This window comes from Osmerus eperlanus, chromosome 11, assembly GCF_963692335.1.
Source record: "Osmerus eperlanus chromosome 11, fOsmEpe2.1, whole genome shotgun sequence".
Lineage (NCBI taxonomy): Eukaryota > Metazoa > Chordata > Actinopteri > Osmeriformes > Osmeridae > Osmerus > Osmerus eperlanus.
Window position 1 is genome coordinate 1,799,214 of NC_085028.1, and position 24,987 is coordinate 1,824,200.

At 44.8% G+C, this 24,987-nt stretch overlaps 1 protein-coding gene across 1 annotated transcript; it reads left to right on the forward strand.

The window, feature by feature from the left end:
• Window positions 1–111: 111 nt before the first annotated feature.
• Window positions 112–19,100, forward strand: LOC134028765 (WD repeat-containing protein 49-like). The gene is made up of 19 exons (XM_062472554.1): window positions 112–180; window positions 255–563; window positions 744–917; window positions 1,046–1,129; window positions 1,219–1,311; window positions 1,679–1,850; window positions 3,657–3,824; window positions 4,061–4,209; window positions 4,429–4,668; window positions 5,598–5,713; window positions 6,388–6,518; window positions 11,836–12,048; window positions 12,235–12,416; window positions 12,929–13,126; window positions 14,790–15,046; window positions 15,151–15,272; window positions 15,352–15,492; window positions 17,835–17,985; window positions 18,086–19,100. Exons 1-19 carry the CDS (start codon window positions 112–114, stop codon window positions 18,123–18,125), a joined length of 3,009 nt encoding a protein of 1,002 aa, XP_062328538.1. The 3' UTR covers window positions 18,126–19,100.
• Window positions 19,101–24,987: the final 5,887 nt, after the last annotated feature.

Sequence of the window (24,987 nt, forward strand, 5' to 3'; positions counted from 1 at the left end):
GTGTCCTTGGGCAAGGCACTTCACCCTACTTGCCTCGGGGAGAATGTCCCTGTACTTACTGTAAGTCGCTCTGGATAAGTGTTAAATGTAAATGTCACCATAGAAACCAATATGGCGGATGGACAGCTGGAAAGCAGATTGAGAATGGAAGACTATGAGAAACTACAAAGCCTCTTCCTGGTAAGAAGTATATATGTGTATGTGTGTGTGTGTGTGTGTGTGCCTTCTAACCATATTCACCTGTTCCTTTGCAGGATGACGTTGGGAAAACTCTGTCCCTATCCAGAACTGAGTTTGTTGACCAAGCCCACTGCCTCATAGGACAGGGCTCCAAGGAGGAGTATGGCCACCTATTTGACCGTGTGATTGTCACTCAAGAGCACCGCGGCCTGCTAATGGACAGTGCAGATAAGAAAGGGGAGTGTCGGACAGATTGGGAAGGGCTGAGCTCCTACCTGCTGTTGGAGCTGTCGGAGAAGGAGGAGCATGCCAGAGCCAAGCGTGTGCCTCGCTGGAGAGCCCCTCGAACTCTGACCTCTCCACACCGTGACCCTGTCCAACAGGTAACTGACCAATCATAACCTTACACATTAGCGGCAACATAAGAACAGGGGACAAGGACAGCACCCATGTCAGAGAAACTTCAACAATAATGTCATGAATCAAGCCAACTTCACAAGCACCAAACAGACCCACCAGAGCACATGTAACTGCTTGTCTGCTGTTCCTGACTGGTCCTCTAGGTGGCATACCTGCGTAGCTCGGCCCGCTACCTGTCTGTGAGCAAGGGGGGCACTCTGGGGCTGTGGGGAGGGGAAGACTTCTCCCTCCTACAAAGCCAGCGCCTCCACAACAGCTCGGTGAGGCCCCGCGACCTCTGGGTGACCTCCATGGTGGTGCTGCACAACATCAACAAGGTAGCAGTAGGAAGCCTGCTGAGATCAAAAAGATCATGCAAGACATCTTTCTCCTTGTCTGTTCCTTACTCCCCCCCCCCCTCTCTGTCTCTATTTCTTCCTCTCTCTCTGTTCCCCCACCCCTCCAGATAGCGGTGTCGTTCACCACTAAGGAGGTGTGTTTCTATGACCTGCTCTCCAAACAGGAGTTAAGCCTCCAGTACAAATTGCAGGTAAAGGACACACATCAACACACACACTCCATCTTAATGGTAGTGTTTAGGTTGGAAGAGGTTGAGCTGAGCGTCTTAGTGCTTTGCAGGGTTTGAGACACGCCCCCCTGTGTTTAGACTACTGGGCTGACCCCGCCCACCCCGACCAGGCAGTGCTCACCATAGGAGACACAGGAGGACAGGTGAGAGGGAGGGAGGGAGGGGAGTGGAGGGGGGAGGATGGGAGAGGAGGGGGGAGGGGAAGAGGGAAGGTAGGGAGAGGAAAGGAGGGGAGAAGAGGGAGAAGAGGGAGGGGATGAAGGAAGAAGAGGAGAGCAGAAAAGGAGGAGGGCATAAAGGGAGGAGGGGAGGAGGGCATGAAGGGAGGAAGGTAATGGAGAGGGCAGGAGGGGAGGGTATGAAGGGGGGGGGCAGGAGGGGATGAAGGGAGGAGGCCAGAAGAGCAGGATGGATGAAATGATGAGGGGAGGAGGGGAGTATAAAATAATGGAGTACCAACCTTAGTACCAACTCAGACCTTGTGTTTGTGTGTGTGTGAGTGTGTTGTAGGTTAGTGCTATATGCTTCCGGTCAGCTCAGATCTCTCTGTTTGAGAGACTCAGCACAGGGGCGGAGACGGAATCTGACGACATCATCAAGTGGGAGGAGTTAGCACAGGGAAGACATCACTGCTGCTACACACTCACACACCGAGAGCACGGACAGGCATGGGTCCGCAGAGGTGACACACACACGGCAAATTGATCAGCAAGCTAACACATATGGATTAACTTGTCAGTGCTGGGGACGTGATATTTCCCAGCCTGCTTTCTGTTGACTTGCGTCACCCTAGATTCCTTGAACCTCACCACTATCAATTAATATGTAAATTAGTGGCAGGCGTGTGAAGTGCTTACTGTGCTGGTAAAAGTGATGGCTGGCCACTTCTACACTGTGACTGGGTCTATGACTGGACAAGGATGGCACACCTGCTGACTCCTCTCTATAGCTTCACATTCCAATGTCTGGATGGGATGTCACTGTCTCACCCACCCACCCACACACAAAAACACTCCCACCCACACATGCATACTGTAGATTTACACACACAAAAACATTGTATATGAACACACATATGCACACTGTAATGCATTTGGGCACAACCTAATGTAACTACACACATATACACACACACCTTGTCATTGTGGATAGAGGTCTGGGTGACTCACTCAACCTGTCACCACCGGTATGGTTGTGCAATGTTATGAAAATGCACACACACATGCACGCACACACACACACATATATACACACACACACATAGACTCACGCAATGAGAGTTGAAGAGGTCATTCCACTCTGCAGTGATTGCATTAATCAGATGAAGACCATTGAGTTGTTAATTAGGATTCTGGGCACTGACAATGACACTCAAAAATGCCCACATGCTGACCTCGCACACACACACACACACACACACACACGCGCACACACACACACACACACACACACACACTGACTGACATGCTTAGCTGAAGGGGATCCTCGCATGGGGGATAACAAGAATAAAGTTTTAATAAACAAGCTCAACAAATATGAAAACAAAGAACAAAAGCTAAAAAGGAAACTGAAAAGATGACAGGGGAACATGAAAAGGACTGGCTAATTGAAAGTGTACACACTTTACTGTGAGTGTTTGCGTCTGTGTGTGTGCTGTGTGTGAGCTTGTGCATGTGTGTGTACCTCTGGGGTGAAAGCACTTCTTTTGAAGTCCCCCCCAGCCTGCAGAAACAGTGTCTGTTTACGATTAGACATTGGTGGTTATCCAGACCCTCAACCTTCAGGCACACGTGCCACCAGAGAGAAAGAAAGAGAGGAGGGAGAGAAAGCAAGGGAGAGAGAGAGAAAATGAAAGGGAGAGAGGCGAAGATATATATACATAGACAGAGAGAGAGAGAGAGAGAGAGAGAGAGAGAGAGAGAGAGAGAGAGAGAGAGAGAGAGAGAGAGAGAGAGAGAGAGAGAGAGAGAGAGAGAGAGAGAGAGAGAGAGAGAGAGAGAGAGAGAGAGAGAGAGAAAAGTGGTGATATGAGGGAAAAGGACAGGTAGGAAGCGAGAGGGATAGAAGTGAGGCAGAGACAGAAGGAAATATGTCATCCTTCCATTATAGAGCAGATAATACATTTAGCACTTCTGGCACAGTGGCAGGACTCTGAAAATGAGCTGTGACACCTTACAGAAACAATCTTGTTCTTTTGGAAGATTGCGGACTTCACACTCCTGTCACCCTTTATATCTTCATTATTTCACACTCACATGGCGTGTCATAGACGTGCGCACCTGTGTGTGTATTTGTGTGTTTGTGACAAAGGAATGTGTGAGTCTGTTGAGCCCCATTGAAAGTGCCAGGTCTATTTATTCAGGTTACTTTCAATCGAATGGGAAAATTCAAACAATATCGTTTAAGAAATAACTTACTGTTTGTCAGCCCTCTGCATCTCCCTGCATCTGAGTGTGTGTCCTGTGTGGACTTCCTGTACCCCTCGTAGTGCGTTTCCTTGGCTCCTTAGAGGCCTTTGTGTCATGCAGCACCAGCGCTCAGAGCAGCATGGTGATTGGTTGGCGAGCGCAAGAGGGCGTGCCTCTTCGACTTACCGCTTTCCAAACAGAGAAAGGAGCCAATGATCTGGATCATCACCCTGGTCTCAACCTCATTGGTACTCACACCACACACACAGTTTCTTACGTATCTTGTTTAATGTCAGTGATCAAAACCATGTTGATTATCATCTGAATTGGTTCTAGACAATATTATCACTGATTGGTTAAAGCCAGTTCAGGTGCTAATGTTGTCTGTTATGATTGGTTAAAGCTACAGCGGTGCAAATGTTATCCAATTGGATTGGTCAAAGCCACAGCAGGTGCTAATATAATCTGTCGTGATTGGTTACAGCCACAGCAGGGGTAGACAACAAGGTTCTCCTGTGGAACCCCTATGTAATCTTCAAACCTGTGGGCGTCCTCCGAGGTCACCTGACCAGCGTCACCGCCGTACGCTTTGTCCTGGACAAGAAACAGCTGATCAGTTACTCCAAGGACAAGGTGTGTGCGTGTTGAGGAAAGGGTGTGGGGATGGGTATAGCTTAATGGTGGAGCATTTGACTGCAAACCTAGAGGTTGCAGGTTCATATTGTGTTGGGTAAAAGCGGCCTGCAAATTGAATGTACTATTATTATCATTATCATAGAGAAGACTGAGAAGGAGTGGTGTGTGTATATTTATACATGGTTTGGAGTATACATTAAGTGTGTGTGTGTTCAGGTGCTGAGACTGTGGGATGTCTCCAGCCAACTGTGCATCCAGCTGGTTACGGGGCTGTTCCCCAGGACCCAGGAGGAGTGTGTGACCCTGGTGTACCTCCACGAGGAGCGCTCGCGCCTCCTGCTCTCCTTCAACAGCCTCCTCCTCCTCCTGGAGGGTCCGCGCAGGGAGACGGGCCATAGGGCTCTCAGCCACCACTGCCCTGTCACCTGTGTTATCTACAACAGTCTCTTCAGACAGGTTCACACACACACACACTAAATATGCATTCCAGGCATGTCTTTCTACTTGGTGATCTTGGGGTCTTTCTCCCTCTCTGTCTCTCTCTCTTTTTCTCTCTCTCTCTTTGTGTATCTTTCTGACTCTCCTCTCTGTCTCTTTCTGTATCTCCCTCCCTCTCACTCTCTCTGTCTCTTTCTTCTTCTATCTCCCCCCCCCCCCCCCTTTCTCAGGTGATTAGCAGTGACTCTGGCTCCTCAGTGGTCTTCTGGCTCCCAGACACAGGTCATAAGGTCAAGCAGTTTCACCGTTGTCATGGCAACGCTGAGATCTCCACCATGGCGTTGGACGGAACACAAACACGCCTCTTCACCGCCGGCACTGATGGAATGGTAAAGGTATCCACAAATACATACACACACTCACTGACCACCACCAGAAACTTTCACATCTTGACTCTCTAGGAAACTTTCTCAGGTTGTTTTCCTGTTGCGTCACAAGCTTTCTCGTCTCCTGGCGCTACCAGTGTTTGCTTGCTTTTGTTTTGAAGCCCCTGAGGGATGTGTGTCATCTTCCTGTCTGTCTGTTTTGTTGTCTATCTATCTGGGTGTCTTTGCCACCTCAGGCTTTGCCAATCCCTGTCCTTATTTGTTTGTTTTCGTGTTTGTTGTCCGTCCTCTGACCCTGTTGATGTTCATTTGTTTTTACCTTTACCTACACCTCCCCTAATGTGTCTGACAATCATCCAGAATCTCCACCAGAACCTGGTCTAACGTACCACTTCAAGTCTCATCTTCATTATGGTCACATGACAGTTCTTAGTTCTTCAGGGACAAACATGCTGTACGGGTTATACAGGAACCCGTAAAATTCACACTTGTCTCTTCATCCCTCTTCATTGCTCTCTGTGCCAGATGGTTCTAGAAGTTTCTGTGTTCTCTGTGTTACAGGTGTGGGACTTTAACGGCCACTGCCATCACCGTCTGGATGCAGGCAGAGAGCAGGCCTTGGAGATCTCCCAGCTGCTGGTGCTCAACAGGAGCGTGTTGGTCATGGGCTGGGGCAGGTGTGTGTGTGATTGTGATCCTCATCTTGTCAGTTTCAAATGAAAATGGTCTTAGTAGTTTGCAGTCGTTTAGTCTCAACAACTGTTTTGAGTGTCAATTGTGTGTGTGTGTGAGAGAGTTTGTGCATGTGCTGCTTTAGTTATTACTATCTTCCCAGTTGCATCCATCTCATGATTCCATCTGAAGGGAACAATCCTAGATGTCAGCACATGCAAAGAAAACCAGAGACAGGCTGTGTGTGTATGTCTTTTCTCCTCCGATCACATCTACTTTCCTCCCCTCTCTCTGCTGTTCTCTCCACCATGCGTGTCTGTGAATACAAAAAGTGAGATGCAAATGGGTGTGTGTGCATCAGCATGTGTGTGTGTTGGCGTGTGTGTGCATGTGTCATACAAGACCCAGAAGCATGCAGACATCTGGAGCCTTACTCGTCAAAACACGACAACAGGACACTCACTTCCACTCCTCATCATACTCTCACTCACCTTCCACCGATGCCTGTGTGTGTGTGTCCATTGAGAACATCAATTCTTCCTCCTTGTTTGCCCCTCACAACCAGTGCAGTGAGCAATGGCATTGTGCCCAGTTTTAACCTCCCTACCTCCCTCCCTCTCTCTCTCCCTCCCTCTCCGTCTCTCTCTCCATCTCTGTCTCTCTCCCTCCATCTCTGCAGGATGTTAACTGTGTTTCGGCTCCACTCCTTCTCCCAGTTCTTTGTGCAGCCCTCAGAGTGGAAGGGGGGTGTTCAGCATCAAGACCACATTCTGTGTGCTACTTTCCAGCCCCCACAAGCCCTTGTCACAGGTGTGTGTGTGTGTTCATCATGCCCCCTAAATGGCTGGTTAAAGGTCTTCACCACTTATCCAATATATGTGGGAATACATAGGCCTGTGTGTGTGTGTGACTGTGTGTGAGTGAGTGTGTCCCTTTATAATCAAACTTCCATGCCCGAGAGTGCGCATGAGAAAGCTGAAACTGGAGGAGAGGAGAAACAGAAAAAAACACTGAAAAATATCTGAAAGCAATTGGTTGGTGATTAAAGTAAGCTGGTGTATTATCAAAGAGATGGGGCACCCTGCGTCTCTCTGCTGGGGACCTGTGTGTGTGTGTATGTGTGTACATGTGTGTGTGTGCGCGCACGCATGCAAGAAAGTGACACAGTATGTGTATGTGAGCGACTGTCACAGTGTGTGTGTGTGCTTGAAATCACACCATTTCATGTTTCAGTGTGTCTGTGTGAGAGAGAGAGAGTGTCACAGCGTGTGTCATCTATCTTTCAGGCCCACAGGATCCCAGCAATGGGCCCTATGAGGCGGTGAACTCTGGCTCAACTCTGACTGTTCAATATGGCCGACACTAGGCGCTAATGCTAACCCACAGAGCGCTCTATGGAAATTAGCCAGCAAAAGCACCAGGGGCTGGGACTATTGACATCCTGCCACATTTTAATGGAGAGCTTGAATTATACATGCTTCCAACCTCAAGCTAATACAGCGACCCACTGCACCTTTACACTAAAGATGCTAGGCAATGTGTGTCCAGTTGTTATGAGAGGTAAAGTCTGATTTAATTCAAATGTAGCTTGTGATGTGCAGGCGTGTATCGCTTTCAGGAAGTGATTTCTGTAGAATAGAATGTACTTGAGCTTTAGATGTAGTTTGGTCAGGTACTGGTGGAATAGAGAAAAACAGAAGACTTAGCTGACCTTTTATGACCTTTCAGCTGAAGCCGGGGATAAGTACATATGAGAGGAGATGGAGGGATGGAAGAAGGGGGGTGAGATAAATAGCAGAGCAAGACGTTACATCGCAGGAGCAACAGACAAATGCAGGGAAAGTGGAGATAAGATGGGGCTGAGATAGGAAGGAGAGAGAGATAAGAGTTTGGACACTCAAACCTTTTGCTGTCTCTCTCTATCACACATATACACTTTGCTACCCCACTAGACACACTCACTCTTAATCTGTATTCCCCATTCACCCCCTCCTGCAGTCCTGCCCCCCAAATAATGTGGATGATCCTAATGCCCAAATACAATTATGTTTATTAGTTCCTTCTCAGCATTAGACACAGGAAATGGCCCTGTCTATGCAGTCCCTCAGGCGTGTCTGCCTGTGTGTGCGCACATGTGTGTGCGTGTGTACGTACGCCGGTGTGTCAGAGAGTGCACATGTCAATGTGCGTGCGTGTCTTGGGGAGACTCAGAACGCGAGAGCACATTTGGCTGTCGGGGTTGTGGGACTTGACTCTCCTCCTAATTAGTATTCAAACTCTGTGGAACGTTCTGGTTAGCCGCCCATCGCTGCCTGACACTCAGAGTCTGACACAGCAGGGCAGTCAGGCAGGGGTTCTCTCCTCCAGCTCATCTCACACCTCCTTCCTTCTTTCTCCTCATCCCTTCTCCTCATCTCCCCATCCCTTCTCCTTGTCCCCCCCCCCCTTCTCCTCATCCCCACATCCCTTCTCATCCCCCAATCCCTTCTTTTCATCCCTTCTCACCTTCTCCTCATCCCTTATGCCCTCTCCTTCTCCTTATCCCCCATACTTTTTCATTGTAAACCCTCCACATAAAAGAGAGATTGTACAGATGTGATGAAAAGTTAAATGACACTCCTGAAAAATGTAAATATGATATTTAAATAATCTCCTCTGGCAGTCTGGTTAACTTAAAAATGTATGTCAGAAGAATCAGAATCAGGTTTATTCGCCATGTATGTTATACAAACACGGAATTTACTGTGGCAGGGAGGTGCAAAACACTAAACATATACAGATCTTAAATTAAGTAAAAGTACAAAAGTTTAACTATTTCAAAGAACTAAACAATCTAAGAATACAACAATTTAAATATAAAATAAAATATATATAAAAATAAGAATAATGAGCAGCGTGAATGGTCAACATAGTGCAATCGGATACTGAGATAAAGTGGCTTATGCATACTGAATTGCCATTAGATGGACTTATAATAGTTAAATAAGTGAATGAATGTCAATGGGAGTCCTTGGCCTTGTTGAAGAGGCCAGTAGCAGATGGAAAGAAACTGTTCTTATGGCGTGAGGTTTTGGTCCTGATGGACCGCAGCCTTCTGCCAGAGGGGAGTAGCTGGAACAGGGAGTGACCAGGGTGGGAGGGGTTGGCCACAATCTTCCTCGCACGCCTCAGGGTCCTCGAGGTGTGCAGGTCCTCGAGGGTAGGCAGATTGCAGCCGATCACCTTCTCAGCAGTGCGGATGATACGCTGCAGTCTGCTCTTGTCCTTGGCAGTGGCAGCAGCGTACCAGATGGTGATGGAAGAGGTGAGGATGGACTCAATGATGGCTGTGTAGAAGTGCACCATCATTGTCTTTGGCAGGTTGAATTTCTTCAGCTGCCGTAGGAAGTACATCCTCTGTTGTGCTTTTTTGGTGAGGGAGCTAATGTTCAGTTCCCACTTGAGGTCCTGGGAGAGGATGGTGCCCAGGAAGCGGAAGGACTCCACAGTGTTGACTGAGGAGTCGTACAGGGTGATGGGGGTGAGTGGGGCTGTATTCTTCCTGAAGTCCACAACCATCTCCACTGTCGTAAGAGCATTGAGCTCCAAGTTGTTCTGGCTACACCAGGTCACCAGGTTGTCAGCTTCCCACCTATAGTCAGACTCATCCCCGTCAGAGATGAACCCAATGAGGGTGGTGTCGTCCGCAAACTTCAGAAGTTTGACAGACGGATGACTGGAGGTGCAGCTGTTGGTGTACAGGGAGAAGAGCAGAGGGGAAAGGACGCAGCCCTGAGGACATGTGTGTGTCTTTTTGTGTGAATGTGTAACGTCAATGCAATAGGCCATGCTTGAATGTTGAGTAATGTAATTTTGTCCGAGTATGTGTCGGAGCATGGCACAGAGACAGCATTTCAGTGTCCTGATGCCAACACGCTCCAGTTCACAGGAGTCACTGTCCTCATCTCACTCTCTACATTCCAAGTCAATTAATCTCTTCCTCACTTCTCTCTATCTCACTCTCTCTCCAGAGAGAAGAGAGTAAAGAGAGGTGGAGACAACGAGAGGGAGGTATAGGAAAGGGAAAGAGATACAGAGAGAGGCCCTGATCCCAGTCTGTGAATATGACTGGCCTCTGGGCAGCATGAATAATGCAGCAGGCTCACACTCTCATGAGCTTCATACCTCCTATTGCTATCCCCCACCTTTCACTTTCACGCACGCACACACACACACACACACACACACGCACACACCCAGGCTTCCCACATACACACCCCTACTACTATTTATCTCCTCTGCTCAACTCCTGAACCTGAAAATGCACCTTAAAGCAGTGCAGTGCTGGGTAGGGATGCGTATTGATAAGATTTTAACGATTCCGACTCCTTATCAATTCCTGCTTATCGATTCGATTCTATATCGATTCTCTAATCGATTCTCCCCTCTACAGCCAACTAGGTCTGTGCGTCCTGCACCCCCCCCCACACACACACTCGTTCTAAACAAATTTCTTCTTCTACCTACCACCTCTAGGCCTCTTCAGGCCTCTTTTTTCAAAACAAAATCTAGTCGGAGGTAGAAACTTTCAGTTTCCTTGTGTTCAACCTTCTATTACTCAACACCAGTAGGACTTACAGGGGTTCTAACAACAGGGGAAATAACTTCAGTGTCACCTTTCAAAAGAGACCATTTACATGCATGTACTCCAAATGGTTTCACAGCTTTCAATGTACTTTGGGTATGTTTTTTAGGCGTTTTCAGGCACATTTAACAGGACTATTAAAAGGTTAAACAATTCAAATGCTAAGTTTAATAATGGATTAAAAATCAATATGCTCAGTTTAATAATGGGACACGCGAACGTTTGCTGATAACACACGCTGCCCCGATAACGTGAAATGATCAAGAAGATCAATACTAATGGGAGACGAATGCCGGAGCTAAAATGTATGCTTCAAACGACGGGACAGAAGATAACTAGATCGACTACACACAATAAAGGCAAATTGATTCACACAGTAACAAGTGGTTGTGATCACTTTTGAGCAGTTTAGCTCTACCTTAGATAGTTAGAGATGAAGCGCGAACGTTAGCTGCGCTGCTGCATGCATCGAACACATGACGTTCCAATAACTACATTCCATGCTGTGTGTTCAAATGCTTCTTCACATTTGTAGTATTTCCTCCCTTCGACGAAATAGACTTTTTACACTCATTACAAGTGGCGTTGTTGTCATTTTGTTGTGTGAAATACAACCAAACTTTATAACGCTTCTTCCTAGTTGCCATGTTTGCTGCAGTTTGTCTGAATAAACTATAAAAGTTTGCGCATGCGCAACGGCACAGAGAATCTTTAACAGAATCGTTAAGGAATTTTGCTAACGATTCCAAGGAATCGATTCACTGGGAACCGGTTCTAAACAAGAACCGGTTCTCGATACCCATCCCTAGTGCTGGGTCCAGATCAGTAGCTCCAGTATAACACCCTGCCCATCTGAACACTTGTAAGGCCGGAGATGCTTGTGTTTGTCGTCGGCTGTAAAACAATTTGATTTAATGTCAGGGAGATTGACGCATATACCGTTATCTGTAAGCTCAAGCGCTAAACAGTCTCGGACAATTAATTCCTTCCAGCACCTGTTTGTGCTAGAAGATGTGAATGTAATTTAACATTACAGTCCCTTTGGTGCAAACGAACAACGAGTGTCTGAGTGACCAGTGACAAAGGGTCTTTATCATTCAGGTTTTTACCAATACAGCCCTACACACTCAACAGCTCTCTGTGTTGAAAGTACATTTCCCGCTTCACCGGATGAGCAGATGGTTGGAGGGAACAGATGTGTGTCCCAGTTTCGAAAGCATTATGAGGGCACTGAGGTTTAGCAGGGCTGGGAAAGTTAAGTTTGTTAGGGGCCACTTATGACATTTTGAATACATTTTTATGAAGTTAGACCCACCCTGGATATTTCCTCCTTGCCTGCATCTTAGATTTGGTCAAAATGCTTTTTCCTTTTGTAAGAATATTTCCCAGTTTTTCCTCTGTTTCTCCCCACCCACTCAGTGAAAAACAAATATGCCTCTCATCGAATGCACTGTACCCAGCTAAATTGTATGTTGTCGTCCCGTTCACTTTCTCTGTGCATAGGAAGTTATGATGGTGAGATCACAGTATGGAACAACAGCACAGAGAATGCTCTGAGAAAGCTCCGCCCACCTCAGAGAGAACCCGGTGTGACTGGGCTGGGTCAGAGCCAAGGCCATGCCTCCAGGGCCACGAGCGAGGAAGGGCCAGAGAGAACCGACGCCGTTACCAGACTCTACTTCCTGCCTGGGCGGGGCAAGGGCTTGGGGTCCACAGGTGAGAGATGATGTCATAAAGTTTCAACTCATGTCCAGACATGATATCACTACTGTTTTATGCTGCTGTCTTGTTTTGAATGTGTACCATTCAATTTTACTCTCCTTTATCCTATTATGTTCTATTCTGGTCCATTATTAGACTAAAAGCAGTCTGATCTGGTGTATGGGTATGGGTTTTGTCTAGGCTGTGCAAACCTGGTCTCCTGTGGTGGTTCTGGTGTGGTGCGGTTCTGGAACACGGTCGGTAGCAGCTTGGTCGGAGAGTTCACTGCCCATAGAGACGCAGGAGCAATCATCATGACTGTGAGCTCCTGCGGTCGATACCTGGTCACTGCTGATATAAGCCTGAAGGCCTGGGACATACTGGTGGGTGTGTGTGTGTCAGAGAGAGACAGAGTGGGAGAATGAGAAAAACGATAAAAAGAGAAAGAGAAGACAATGAGGAGAGAGTGATAGAGAGGAAGAGACAAAAGGAGAGATTAACAGAACAAGGTTTAAAAGCTGATGAGGGAGATTGAGCAAACAAACAGGAAGGCTGAAAGAAAACCCAATTTAAAAGGGATGCTACAAGATACTGCTGACAGTAAATATGACACCCTGCTCATGCTTGTCTGTCGGTCCTTGAGAGTACAGAAGATGACTGGCAGGAGAGAGAGTGAGGTCTGTCAATCTGCCTTTCAGAAATACTACTATCCTCTGCTACATAACAAATGAACGAAATGTCAGAAACGACAGAGGTTTTACATATAGCTGATTCAACAGCCCATAATAATTTACCATGGTTGTTAGTGCCACTGTGCTCTACAATCAGAATATATTGAAGTCTCCAAATGTTAAAGGGTCTGCTTACCCAATTGGCCGGTTTACCTGTCCATCAGAACTACTGCTGCCAGCCTGAAGAGGGAGTGACCAATGATGCTCCGGAGCTGCTAGGTAGGCTACGCCCACACCTGGACTGTGTCACTCACCTGGAGACCTGCATCCATGGCGACAGACTCCTCCTCCTCTCGGCCTCGTCCGACTGCTGTGTGGCTCTCAGCTACCTGCCTGGACACACAGTGGGCATCTTTGGGCAGGTAAAATGGGGGTCTTATTTGTGTTTTAACTCAAAATAAGTGTATTTGGGACTACTGCCGCAATACAGCATGTTCAAATCAGGTTCCCTTCATGAGATACACCTAGCTAGACAGCGTATAAATTACCCCAAGTTCATGAGCAGTGGGTCCTGTGTGTGTGTGGTGTGCGTGTGGTGTGTGTGGTTGGTGAAATGGAAGGGAAACGCAACATCAGCCTGATTTGAGAAAAGTGTGTTTTTTAGAAAGGCATCCACATTAAGTTAGCGGAGAGCCTCTGGCAGTGTGTGAGTGCGTATTTTCTCATTTTAGCTAGCCTTAGGGCCCACTGCTGTAGAACCCCTATGAACCCTCTCTAACAGAACTCTCAGTCTGTCAGAGTTCTCTGTCTGAGAACTTCTCTGCTCTTGCTGGCTATGTCGGTGGGTTTTGGACTAAGTTTTATTTACTCATGTCTGCATGCCGATGGTGGAACTGATCTGAAAAGTTTTTGACATTGAAATGATGTTTGAAATCCATGGGTCCTGTTGATGTCAAAGGAAATCAATCAAAAATGCTCTACTTCTTTTCCTGAAGCAATTCTTTTTAGAATCTTTGGCAATTTGTCATGATGAACCTGTTTGACTGTGCCTGGACATTTTACATCTACATTTTATTCTATAAGCAGGTGCTTTATCCAAAGCGACATAAGTGCATAAAGAACATTTACAAGAAAATTGTTGCAACAGTACTTCCGATGGTTAACTGACTGAAACTGACTGTTTTTCACCAGGCACAGTGCAACAGTTGCATTTTCTCAACGACAGCGCATTAATAACATCCCAACACCATATTACAGTATTTTTCGGAAATAAAACTGTGGTTTATACCCCGATTTAACATTTTTCTTGTGGTGCTGCGGTTTATATTATAACAAAACAACAGAACTGAATATTTCCCGATGGACAAAAACTATGCCACAAACGCTTAGTATGGCTTCAAAATGTACTAATGAGAAAGCTAACAAGTAACACTAGCAGGTAGTAGCATTGCTACAAGTATTGTGCTAGCTAACTTAGCCCGGAAGCTAACTAAAGCTAGCTAGCTTCCGTTTCAGAAAAATAATGTAGGCTTTGGGGACCGTCGGAAATATTTATAACTCACACGTCTAAAGGTAAATATTTGCTAGTTAATTCCCAGGCAATAGAAAACATACATTATGCACTTACTTTCATTTTCGTGTGTTACATTACATTTAGTCTTTTAGCAGACGCTATTATCCCTAACCGCTCAGCCACCTGAAGCCACACAACGGTCTGCTGTAAGATCGCCTATACTCGTGCATTGATTGATATCCTTGTTCCCGTATCAAGTGCGGCATATATTCCAGTGCTGTTTATACTCAGATTTACAAACACAAAGCTCACATTCTGGTGAGGTGCGGTTTATATAAAATGCGGCTTATTTTCTGAAAAATACGGTATATTATACATTGCAACAAAAATAGCATAATATCTGATGTGCAACACACACTAAGTTATGGGTGCAGTCTTTTTACAAGAAATCTAAACAGCATCAAATACAACATGTAGAAAAAGGACAAATTCACACGTACCACAAAACGTTCTGTAAGTGCAGCTTCGGGTGTGGTCAAATCTAACATGCTGTTACACCCTCACTCCATCAGGAGGAGCACTGGCACCTTGAGGGCCCAGGGGCTACCACCCCAATGCAGGGGGCACAGGGAGGGCCCACACAAGAGGCAGGATCCTCCCCCAGCCTGGGGTGCGTTCCCTCTGAGCCTGGTACCAACCCCCCAGAGGAGGAGGGAGTCATGCCGGAGGCTGTGAAGGCAGAGGAGGAAAAAGGGATGGAAAGAGAAGAGGAGAGAGGGATGGAGGGAGAAGAGGAAAGAGGGATGGAAGGGGAATCGTCTGTATCCAGGTGAAAATACTATGTCCCTTGGGCATAAACTTGGGCTTTATAGAACTATACTTTCGGTGTCATACTAACATGATGTATTGGTGTGTGTGTGTGTATATCTTCAGTGTTTCCAGCACATCTCATCACTCCAGTTGCATTTTGGAGAGAAGCTTTGAGAAGAGGCTGGACCTCAGGGTGATTGACAGCCGACCTGTCCGCAAGGAGACACCGCTGAACTCTGAGTTTGGTAAATCCTGGCAGAGCTGACTGCTGAATGGTTCCTCTCTCATCTTCCTCCACTGATCTGTGTGTGTGTGTGTCCTCAGGTATATTCAGTGGCCTTCACATGGAAGATCTCCAGTCTGTAGCAGAGCTGTCTAGACCAGACTTTGTGAGTCATCCTCACCTCTACTTTAACAGAAAGCAGGAGAGCAGCCCAATTCTACCTGAGAAGACACACACACATGGTATGGACACACAACCACACCCACACACAAACATACACCCACACCCACACATATGACAGATGTTATGGACATACACACTCTCTGGGGTAGATTTCTAACACTGCGCAGTTTACACTGCGTCTTTTTATGCGAGTTCGGTAATAGCGCCCGCTATGCTTCCTCATCTTGCGTAGTATTTATCAAACCTGACACCCATCAGTCAATCAGCGCATACTCCGCCCTCTAGCGTAAAGGCCAAATTATACTACTCCGACTCAGACAGTTACAGACAGACGGAGTCGGACGGATTAGTTGAATTTATAGTACTCCGAAGGCTGTGGGTGCTGAAAACAATTCACCGCCAGAAGAGTAGGTGGCGCTGCACTGCAATGCTAGCTAGGTTATCAAAAAGTCTGAGCAAATTTACGAATTAGCCGTTTCATCAATAAAATAAGCAAATTTTCAGCAACTACACTGCCCATTTCTCGTCACATTTTAATTCAGATGCTGATTTAAATGTACTGTTTAGCTGAAATATGAATTGTAAAAACTTACAGCAATGGCGGTCAAAGGATTCTGTTTGTCTTGTTGGTCACGGCAACCCCGCCCCTGACGCAAGCGGTTCTTAATACGGACCAATCACAGCCAAGGGGTATCCGTAAAATGACGGACGGACGGATAGTCAGGAAAATCAGGAGGTGCACGTAGATCTCTCAGAGGGGCTCGGAGAGGGTTCGTAGAGGGCGTTCCACGTCGGAGAGGGCGTTCCCTGTGTCCGTGAAAACGGAGTAGTATAAATTTATGGAGCTAAATCAGGGCCAAATGTTTTGTTAATTCAAAAAAAAAATCTTTAGTTGAAGAACTAAAGCTTGACATTGAAAATTTAAGTTTTGGTCAAAAACGTAAAAAATTTAACCATGAATTCAAAGAAAAAATAAGTTTACCAATTTTCTTTTCAAGTTGACTAAAATTTCGATTAAAGTCTGGAATTATTTTGAATAAATTATTACATTTTCATTTTTCACTTTTAGATTTTCACATAGTTTCACATTTCATGTTTTCAGATTCAAAACTTTTTTTTTCAGGTTTCAGGTTCAAGTTTTTTTTCTTTCAGTTTCAGATCTGATTTTAGGTTTCAGACTTTTGGCCTTATAGATATTAGCCTTTTTGAGGGTATGTGTCAATGACAAAAAAAATGCCACTGCGGGGATAATGTCCCAAAGTATCTATTCAAAAAGGCTAATATCTTTCACACGTCGTACCTTGGCGCCTTGGCGGAGCGGACGCCATGCCAACTGCCGAGTTTTCTGCCTCTTGGTTAGTCTGTCACTCATAACTCCCGCCTCTGAGTTGAAGCCACGCCCCCTACGCAAAATCGGGGCCAAAAGTCTGAAACTGAAAAACAGATCTGAAACTGAAAAAAAGAAAATGAAACAAAAAAATAAATAATTGAAGCCGTGAAAAAAAAAAATGAATCTGAAAACATTAAATGTGAAACTATGTGAAAATTGGTAAACTTATTTTTTCTTTGAATTCATGGTTTTATTTTTCAAGTTTTTTTACCAAAACTTACATTTTCAATGTCAAGCTTTAGTTTTTCAACTATTTTTTTTTTTTCCGAATTAACAAAACATTTGGCCCTGATTTAGCTCCATATAAATTGGCCTTAAATCGGCCTTAAGTAGCGTGCCTCTAAAAGAACAATGGGCCCGCTTATATCTATCATGGATCTTCCTACGGGAAAAAGAAAGCGCAAGCTTAAATTTAGTGACGTGCATGACGTAACAGCAAACCTGAACATATTACAGGGAAGAACATTTACATGTATTCATTTAGCAGACGCTTTTATCCAAAGGGACTTCCAAGAGAGAGCTTTACAAAAGTGCATAGTTCAATGATCATAACTACGAGACATTGCGGGTAACCAAAACATGAAGCCTTGATGTCTTCGCCTTGCTCGGATCACTTCTGCGATTGAATAAGGCACATTTGTACACACAGGAAAACGCGCTCCTGGTTTAGACGGAGAATTTCCCCCGCAGAATAGAGGCGTGCTCTTACTGGCAGTCTGTGTAAATACCGTGGAATATATAATTAGGTGCACTTTACGCGTATCCTCCCACCTTTTTGGGTGGAACTCCCACTTTCCCTGTGACCCTCCCACAAACACATATTGAAAGCACAACTTGTCTATTCTCGCTCATGTGGCAGGCAATTTTTGATTTTATCCAAGTGCGCCCTGTTTGTAAATATCCTGCTCTGTTTCACACACACACACACACACACACACACACACACACACACACACACACACACACACAATCTTACCTTGCCCTCTCCTCCCATGTGTGTTATCACTGCAGTGAAAGCAGTGTTTGATGAGCACAGCCTGTTCCCTAAAGAGCTGTTGGATCTGAAAGACGGCCTGAGCCATGGAGACTTCCGGAACAATCAGGAAGAAAGGAAGGAGTGCAGGGAGCGGAAGGCTGGGAAAGGGAGAGGTCGGAAAGACAGGTTAGACACAGCACTTAAAAATGCTTCAAACAGGATAAAGTACGTATAGTATAAGTACACAACATCAGCCCTACAATCTGTTACTTTTGTCTCTCATCAGAAACCCAAAGGGAAGTGTGTCAGGGACACCTTTCAAGTGAAAACCAACACATACACTCTGGCTTCATGAGAGATCAAGATTGCCACCACTTTGCCTTCAAGAGTTCCTGACAGCTGCCCTTCAGATGAAGGATGATGTCTGCTAGCAGGTGGCCCTTGTTAAGGAGCTCAAAAACACTCAACCCCTGTCACCCTAGGTCACTTGAACATGTCATGCTGGTTGAACTGAAGACAGTACACACACACACTCTCTCTCACACACACACACATTTGTCCATGCTTATAATTTTTTATAGATTTAACATCATTACACTACTGTTGCAATGTTTATCATCTTCCCATAGTTGCATCCATTAAGCTATTAAGCTGCATCAAACATGGCTAATCAACTCCAGGTTGTTCCTTAGCAGACACCATACTCAGAATGGGAGGATGCTGCATTTAAAGGAGGTGTATTTTATTAGTCTGACATTTAATGGTATGTGACTTTTAGACTGTAGCCTATAAAATGGGTTGGGTTTATGTATTAGAGAGAGAAGCTGCAGACTAATGCCATCTTGTGCAATGCTTCTCTTTCTTTATCATCGTGTTACCCTGTGTGTTCTGTTAACCCCACCATGACCCTGTGCTCCCAGCCACGACCACATGGCCCAAACTTGATGTGTTTGCTGGTCTTGTTTGTTTGTTGTCTGTTTGATTGTTGGTCTTTCTCCACATGGCGCCATTGGCATATATGAGACAGAAATAGCTCTCTTTGTTGTGTTTACATCCCATTCTCAGGGTTGGCTAGAATGCACAGTGCCTGACTGGGGCCTGTGGCCTCCACAGAGTTAGATAAGTTCACTTTTTTTCCAGCCTACTTGTGTAATTACCTCCAAATCTCACTCGAATAAGATGTTTTTGCTAGGCTAAGCCATTGATTAGGATGACCAAGGATCTTTTTTGGACTGAAGAAACTGTTTTCCAAGTAATTATGTGGGTTACTTTTATTGGCCTGTAAACTGTATACGAATGCCCATGATTGTGTTTTTTCTTGTATTCTGTTTTGAATGTGTGTATGTTGATGTTTACTGATAGCCAACAAAACAGGCGAGCCATCCAAAACAATTATTGGGATCAGAATGACTCAATTAAGGAGAAATACTATACTCTTGACAGATGACAGAGAATGGCTGTCCCCCTCTCTGTCCCTCAGTCCATCTCTCCCTTCTTCTATCCTCCTCTGTCCTTCCCTCTTTCCCTCCTTTCTTTCCTCCCTTTCCTCCCTTTCATCCTCCTCCTTCCCTCCTTTTCCTCCTCCCCCTTCCCTCCCCTCTCCATCCTTCCCTGCCTCTCTTCTTATTGCTTCATAGAGATCTGGCCATCCTAGGGGATAGTACTCACAGCTAAATGACTATGAACTCTTCTTCCCACCATTATTACTCTCTGGAACGATCCACCCATCACCATGCCTCGCCAAAGACAGGAAATAATAGCAGTGAGGTCCAGACACACACACACACACTGCAATTCGATGCTTTCACAGGGCAGTTCCTTTGTTCCCATGATGTGGTTTCTGCTATTTGTACATAATTAAGATGTGAACTACTGAATGTTAGGGAACAGACTGTTCAACAACATGTTTTGTCTACCGTCAGAGCAACGTGATTCGGCGTGTTTTGGAGAAAGAGGGGATGATTGAAAGAGGCGAGAGGGAAAGATAGAGGAAGATGGAGTGGTGTTAGTGAAGTAATACCTTGTGAAAAGTTCAAGGACAAGTGAAAGGAGGGTTTTTAATGGACAACTTTAACTTGTTTAATGACTAGAGAGGGAAAAGGATGGGAGAAAATACTCTTTTGGGACTTTGCCAGAACTTTATAACATCGGAGTTACTCAGAATGTGTGAGTGCATGTGTATGTATGTATGTGTGTGTGTGGTGCCTGAAAAGTTAAGCTGGGATGTCTGTGAAAAAGGGACGATTGGCAGGTTTCTCTTGGGCCCAGAGCCAGACAGTAGGCAGAGGGTAAAGCGGAGAAGAGAAGAAATGGGCTCACTCCTTCACCTGCTGTGTGTGGGTGTGTGTCTGCATTTGAGTTAGTTTGTGTGTGTGTCGTGAGGTGTGAGTTATTGTGTGCATAGTGTGTTTGAGTATGTATGTGTTTGAGATAGTGTGTGTGTGCAGTGGCAACACAGTGCTTAAATATCCACAAGAGGTAGGAGCAGATTTACACACTGCGCACACACACATGCCTAAAAAGAAGTGTAAAGTAGTGACTAGCGCGAGGAAAAGCAATCATGGTGAGCCACGTTGATTTGATTATAATTTCAGCCCCTGCTGCTGTCAGTTCTCTCACACCTGTTACTGCTGTCAACCAGGGCTGTCAAGGTTTCTCTCTTTCAGGAACCTCAGTTTACGTGCACCTTGGTTTCTAATGTCAACCCTGCCCACATTTCAAAGGTAAACATCCTGTAAAGAAAATTGCTTGGCATCAGTGTAGTACGTTTCATTTTCTATAGTGATCTCAGTGAAAAAGTGTCTATTATCAGCACATTTTCATGACAAATGTAACAGTTTCTCTTTCTCTCAAAATGCTTAGACTCTTTCTGTCTCTCTCTCTTTTCTCTGTCTTTTCTCTCTCCCTCTCTCTCGCTCATTAAAAATTCTGCAGCTAGATTATTAACCAAAACTAAAAGGAGAGAACACATTAGTCCTGTCCTAGCTACTTTACACTGGCTCCCTGTTACCTTCAGAATTGACTTTAAGGTCCTTTTCCTCACATACAAAGCTCTACACGGACAAGGACCTAGCTACATTGCTAACTCCTTTATAAACTACACACCAGCTAGAACACTGCGATCATCAAATGCAGGCCAATTAGAGGTCACCAGAAGCAGTCATAAGAAGATTGGTGATTCGGCCTTTGTCAATTACGCCCCAAAACTATGGAACAAATTACCCATAAATATTAGGGAAGCAAACACTCTAGACATTTTTAAAAGACAGCTTAAAACCTACCTTTTTACCGAAGCATTTAAGTAATTTTATCTCAAAAGGGTTTTCCTACTTTTATTAGTTATATTATTGTAGAATCTTGGTTTAGTAAATTTGGGTCATTATTTGACTTGCTATTTTTACTTTGTCTAGGTCAGAGTTGGCAAACTCTGATAGCGTACAAGAACTCTGGTCGCGTGAAGTATTTAAACAAATATGTAAAACAATCTGTATTCTTGATCTGAGGCAAAGGATCCGTTAACAGAGAATACGGCCCATACTCTTGACCTGGGGAAAGGATCTGTTAACAGAGTGTATGGTTTTATATATACAGACCAGGGGTGAACCAAATGTATATGTTACTTTTAAGATGCATGTTTAAAGTTGTTTTCTCTCTTGAACAGAGATCTTATTGGGATTTTTATTTTTGTTTGAATTGTTTATCACTTGTATTATTGTTTTTATTGATTTTATGTAAAGCACGTTGAGCTACAATTCTTGTATGAAATGTGCTATATAAATAAAGTCTTACTTACTTACTCTCTCTGTCTCTCCATACATCTTCATTAATGATGTCTGCTAATGATGGTGCTAAACGTCATTAACCCTAATGTAAGCAGCACATGCATGCAGAGACCTTAGTGCCCCCACAATGATAGGAATGACACACACACACATCTACCCCTACACGCACTCACATTATATTGTAAACCTCTTCTAATTTACAATTCAAATGAGTACAGCAGAAAATTATTCCAGCCCCCTATATTCCCAATTAATTTTATTTGCTGTGTATGAAATATGGGGCCACACAGCTCCTTTCCAAAACATGGCAGCTAAATTGTGAGGAAGCGTAAGGAGGCTAGCGTAGCGTAGCATGCCCCTGGGCCTGTGGCGGTGTTAGCATTTCAAATTGAGTTACACGGCTAAACAAGCAATGGTTCTGCTAGTGCTAGCTCATCTGTTTACAACAGGGCTATATTGTTTGTCCTCTTTATGCATGTGTGTGTTCTGGGTGCTTCTGTGTGGTAATGCCCACATCCATATGAATGAGCATGAGTGTGTTTGTGTACCTGTGGGTGGGCATGTGTGTGTGTGTGGTGTATGCGTAGGTATATGTGTATGAGCATACACACGTGTGTGTGTTTACCCTGTATGTACAGAGGTAATCCAATTTGTCCTGGCGCTCACACATTACACCAGAGTAAGAACTGAATGTAAGTCAGCTGGTTATTAGCCCTTAGACTGAGACAGTCTTCACCACTGGGATGATAAATGAACCAGACGAGAGGAAAGGACTCCACTTCAGCAGGAAGTTGTGGTGTTGAGGTTCGTTGATGCTGCAGACCTGCATCGTGTGGATGCATGCGCCTGCGTGCCTCCTCTAGTTTCTAAATGAGGCCTATTGAGAGAGACTTGTATTTCAACTTCAGTGGATGTACTATCATTATTCGACTTTAAGTGGTAATTAGAAGTGTGTGCGTTTGTGTTTGTGCATACCGTATGCGTTATTTCTGTCGGAGTGCCCGATCGCAAGATAATTACCATAAATCAAATATATATTTGTCATGTAATTTGGCGTCTCTGGCTCTCTGAGGCTGGTTAATTTTAGCACCCACCGCAAATGAGATTTACTGTCTCATAGATTAATAACTGGAATTCCTATCATAACCCCCCTCCCCAAGGCTCCCCCTCCCTCTACACACACACATACACACACTCCTATCCAGCTAATGGAGTATCGCATTGTCACCACAGTATGATACTGTGAAAGAAGGATCTCTACAGGCTATGCCAACAGTGTAATCACTGGGTACTATGTATGTACAGTCTGAACCTGACTGATTTGGAGGGAGCTTGAGAGAATAGTAGTACCTTGAGTTGAGGCTGGAGGTGGGGCGTCTCTCTTTCTCTCTCTCTCCGAATTAGTAATAAACAGATACACTCACACCTTACTGATGTCGGTATTTTAAAACAAATACCACAGACACTAAAAATATATTCTTCAGATTTCAGTTGCAACCTAGGTGAAGGTGACGTTGAATGTTGACGGTTTGATACGTTTTCTATCTGGATTGATGATCTTTTGGCCCGAGCCATGACGGTTTGACGCCTCCTAAATTAGCAGCAGTATCTGTGGTGTTTAGGGAGGGAAGTGAGGGAGGTTGGACGCTCACAGATCGGATGAGGACCATCCATCACTAGGATTTACATTTACAGTCTTATCCTGTTAACCTGGACCTGCTTGGAGAGGAGGGGAGGGTGGAGGGGAGGAAGGTGGAAGAGAGGAGAGAACAAGGCAAAAGAGGAGAGGAGAGGAGAAGGAAGGGACGGGAGAGGAGAGGAGGAGAGGGATGGTGACAGGGACAGAAGAGGAGAGGATAGAGGGTGGAAGAGAGGAGGAATGAGGCAAAAGAGGAGAGAAGGAAGGGGACGGGAGAGGAGAGGAGGATAGGGAATAGGAGAGGAGAGTGAAGGGGACAGAAGAGGAGAGGATAGAGAGAGGAGACAGGAGAGGGGAGAGGAGAGGAAGTGAGAAAGTTTGATAACCAACCACATCACGTGGTTGGTTGTCACAGGGGTTGGGGTTGGTTGTCACTGTATTCCAATGAGATGTGTGTAGGGCCCGAGATGCTTGTGTTTGTCCCAGACTGTGAAACTATTTGATTTGATGGCAGGGAGATTGACTCATTATATATGAAATGTGCATACCGTTACCTGTAACCTCGAGCACTAAACTGTCAATGACACGAATCTCGGGACGTAGGTAAGAATTGTATGCTTGATCAGGGCACCAACCTTAAAGTAAGCAAATTCACGAATCAGCCGTTTGTCTCGACTATGGATATGGACTTAACCACCATAACAGTATGCAAAATTACCTAGATATACCAAACAATTGCAAATATTCTTAACACAATATGTAATGTGTTCATATATAAAGTTTCATCACTGTGTTTAAATCCCATTTTGCTTAATTGGATGTTTATTTATAATCCACAGAAAGAGGCAGGCATATAAGTATTAAGCCTTTTAATAAAGCAAAATATTATCCTTCAGTCAAATCAGTAAAATGTAACAAATGAGAAAAGAATAGGAAAGGAAAGGAGAGGTAGAGGAGAAGCGGAGAAGAGAGGGTTCATGAAAGTACAGACTCCCCACCTCCACCTGTAGCTCATTAGTGAAATAGTGACAGGCTGTTAGGTAGTTACAAAATCAGCCGGTTTGTGTTGAATCACTGGCTGTCGTCTTTCATTTTGTGCTAGCAAACTGTGGGACATGTCAACGAAAAGGGTTAATAAGCCCCTGACCACTCAACCATCTATACCTGTGTGTGTGTGTGCGTGTTAACAAAATAACAAACCCACATAAACACACGCGCTAGTCACAAAGGTCCATCCCTTCTTTACTGTATGCAGTAAGAAACCATTCACCTGTCATTAGTATTCTAATAGAGAGCTGATCCTTCAGGTCACAAACAGAGCTCCAGAATATTTAATTGTGTGTGTGTGTGCAAGCCCTTAACAGAACCACTTATGTGCGGAAATTCCACAAAATTGCCAATACAATATAAGCAACGATTATCGCCTGTTTGTTTTTTTTGTTTTTTTTCAGACAAACAACTTACTTTCATACAGTTGAGCTAACAAACAAAAGCATATTTACATCAGTCTGAAACAGGTGTAGGCTGAAGCTCATGCTTATAATGCCTACCCTTTATGAAAACATCTCATATCTTAAAAATAAATATAAATAATTATTGTCTTACATCATTATGTTGACAATCAGATCTGAACAGAATACAAAAACATTAATATTTCTTATGCAATAGAGTTGCACAGTCCAAATACAACAAAAACAGCTTGTTCATCTATCACTCTTTAAATTGTTTAAAAGACTGAGTGAGTGATGTCTCCCCTATGAGCTTGTC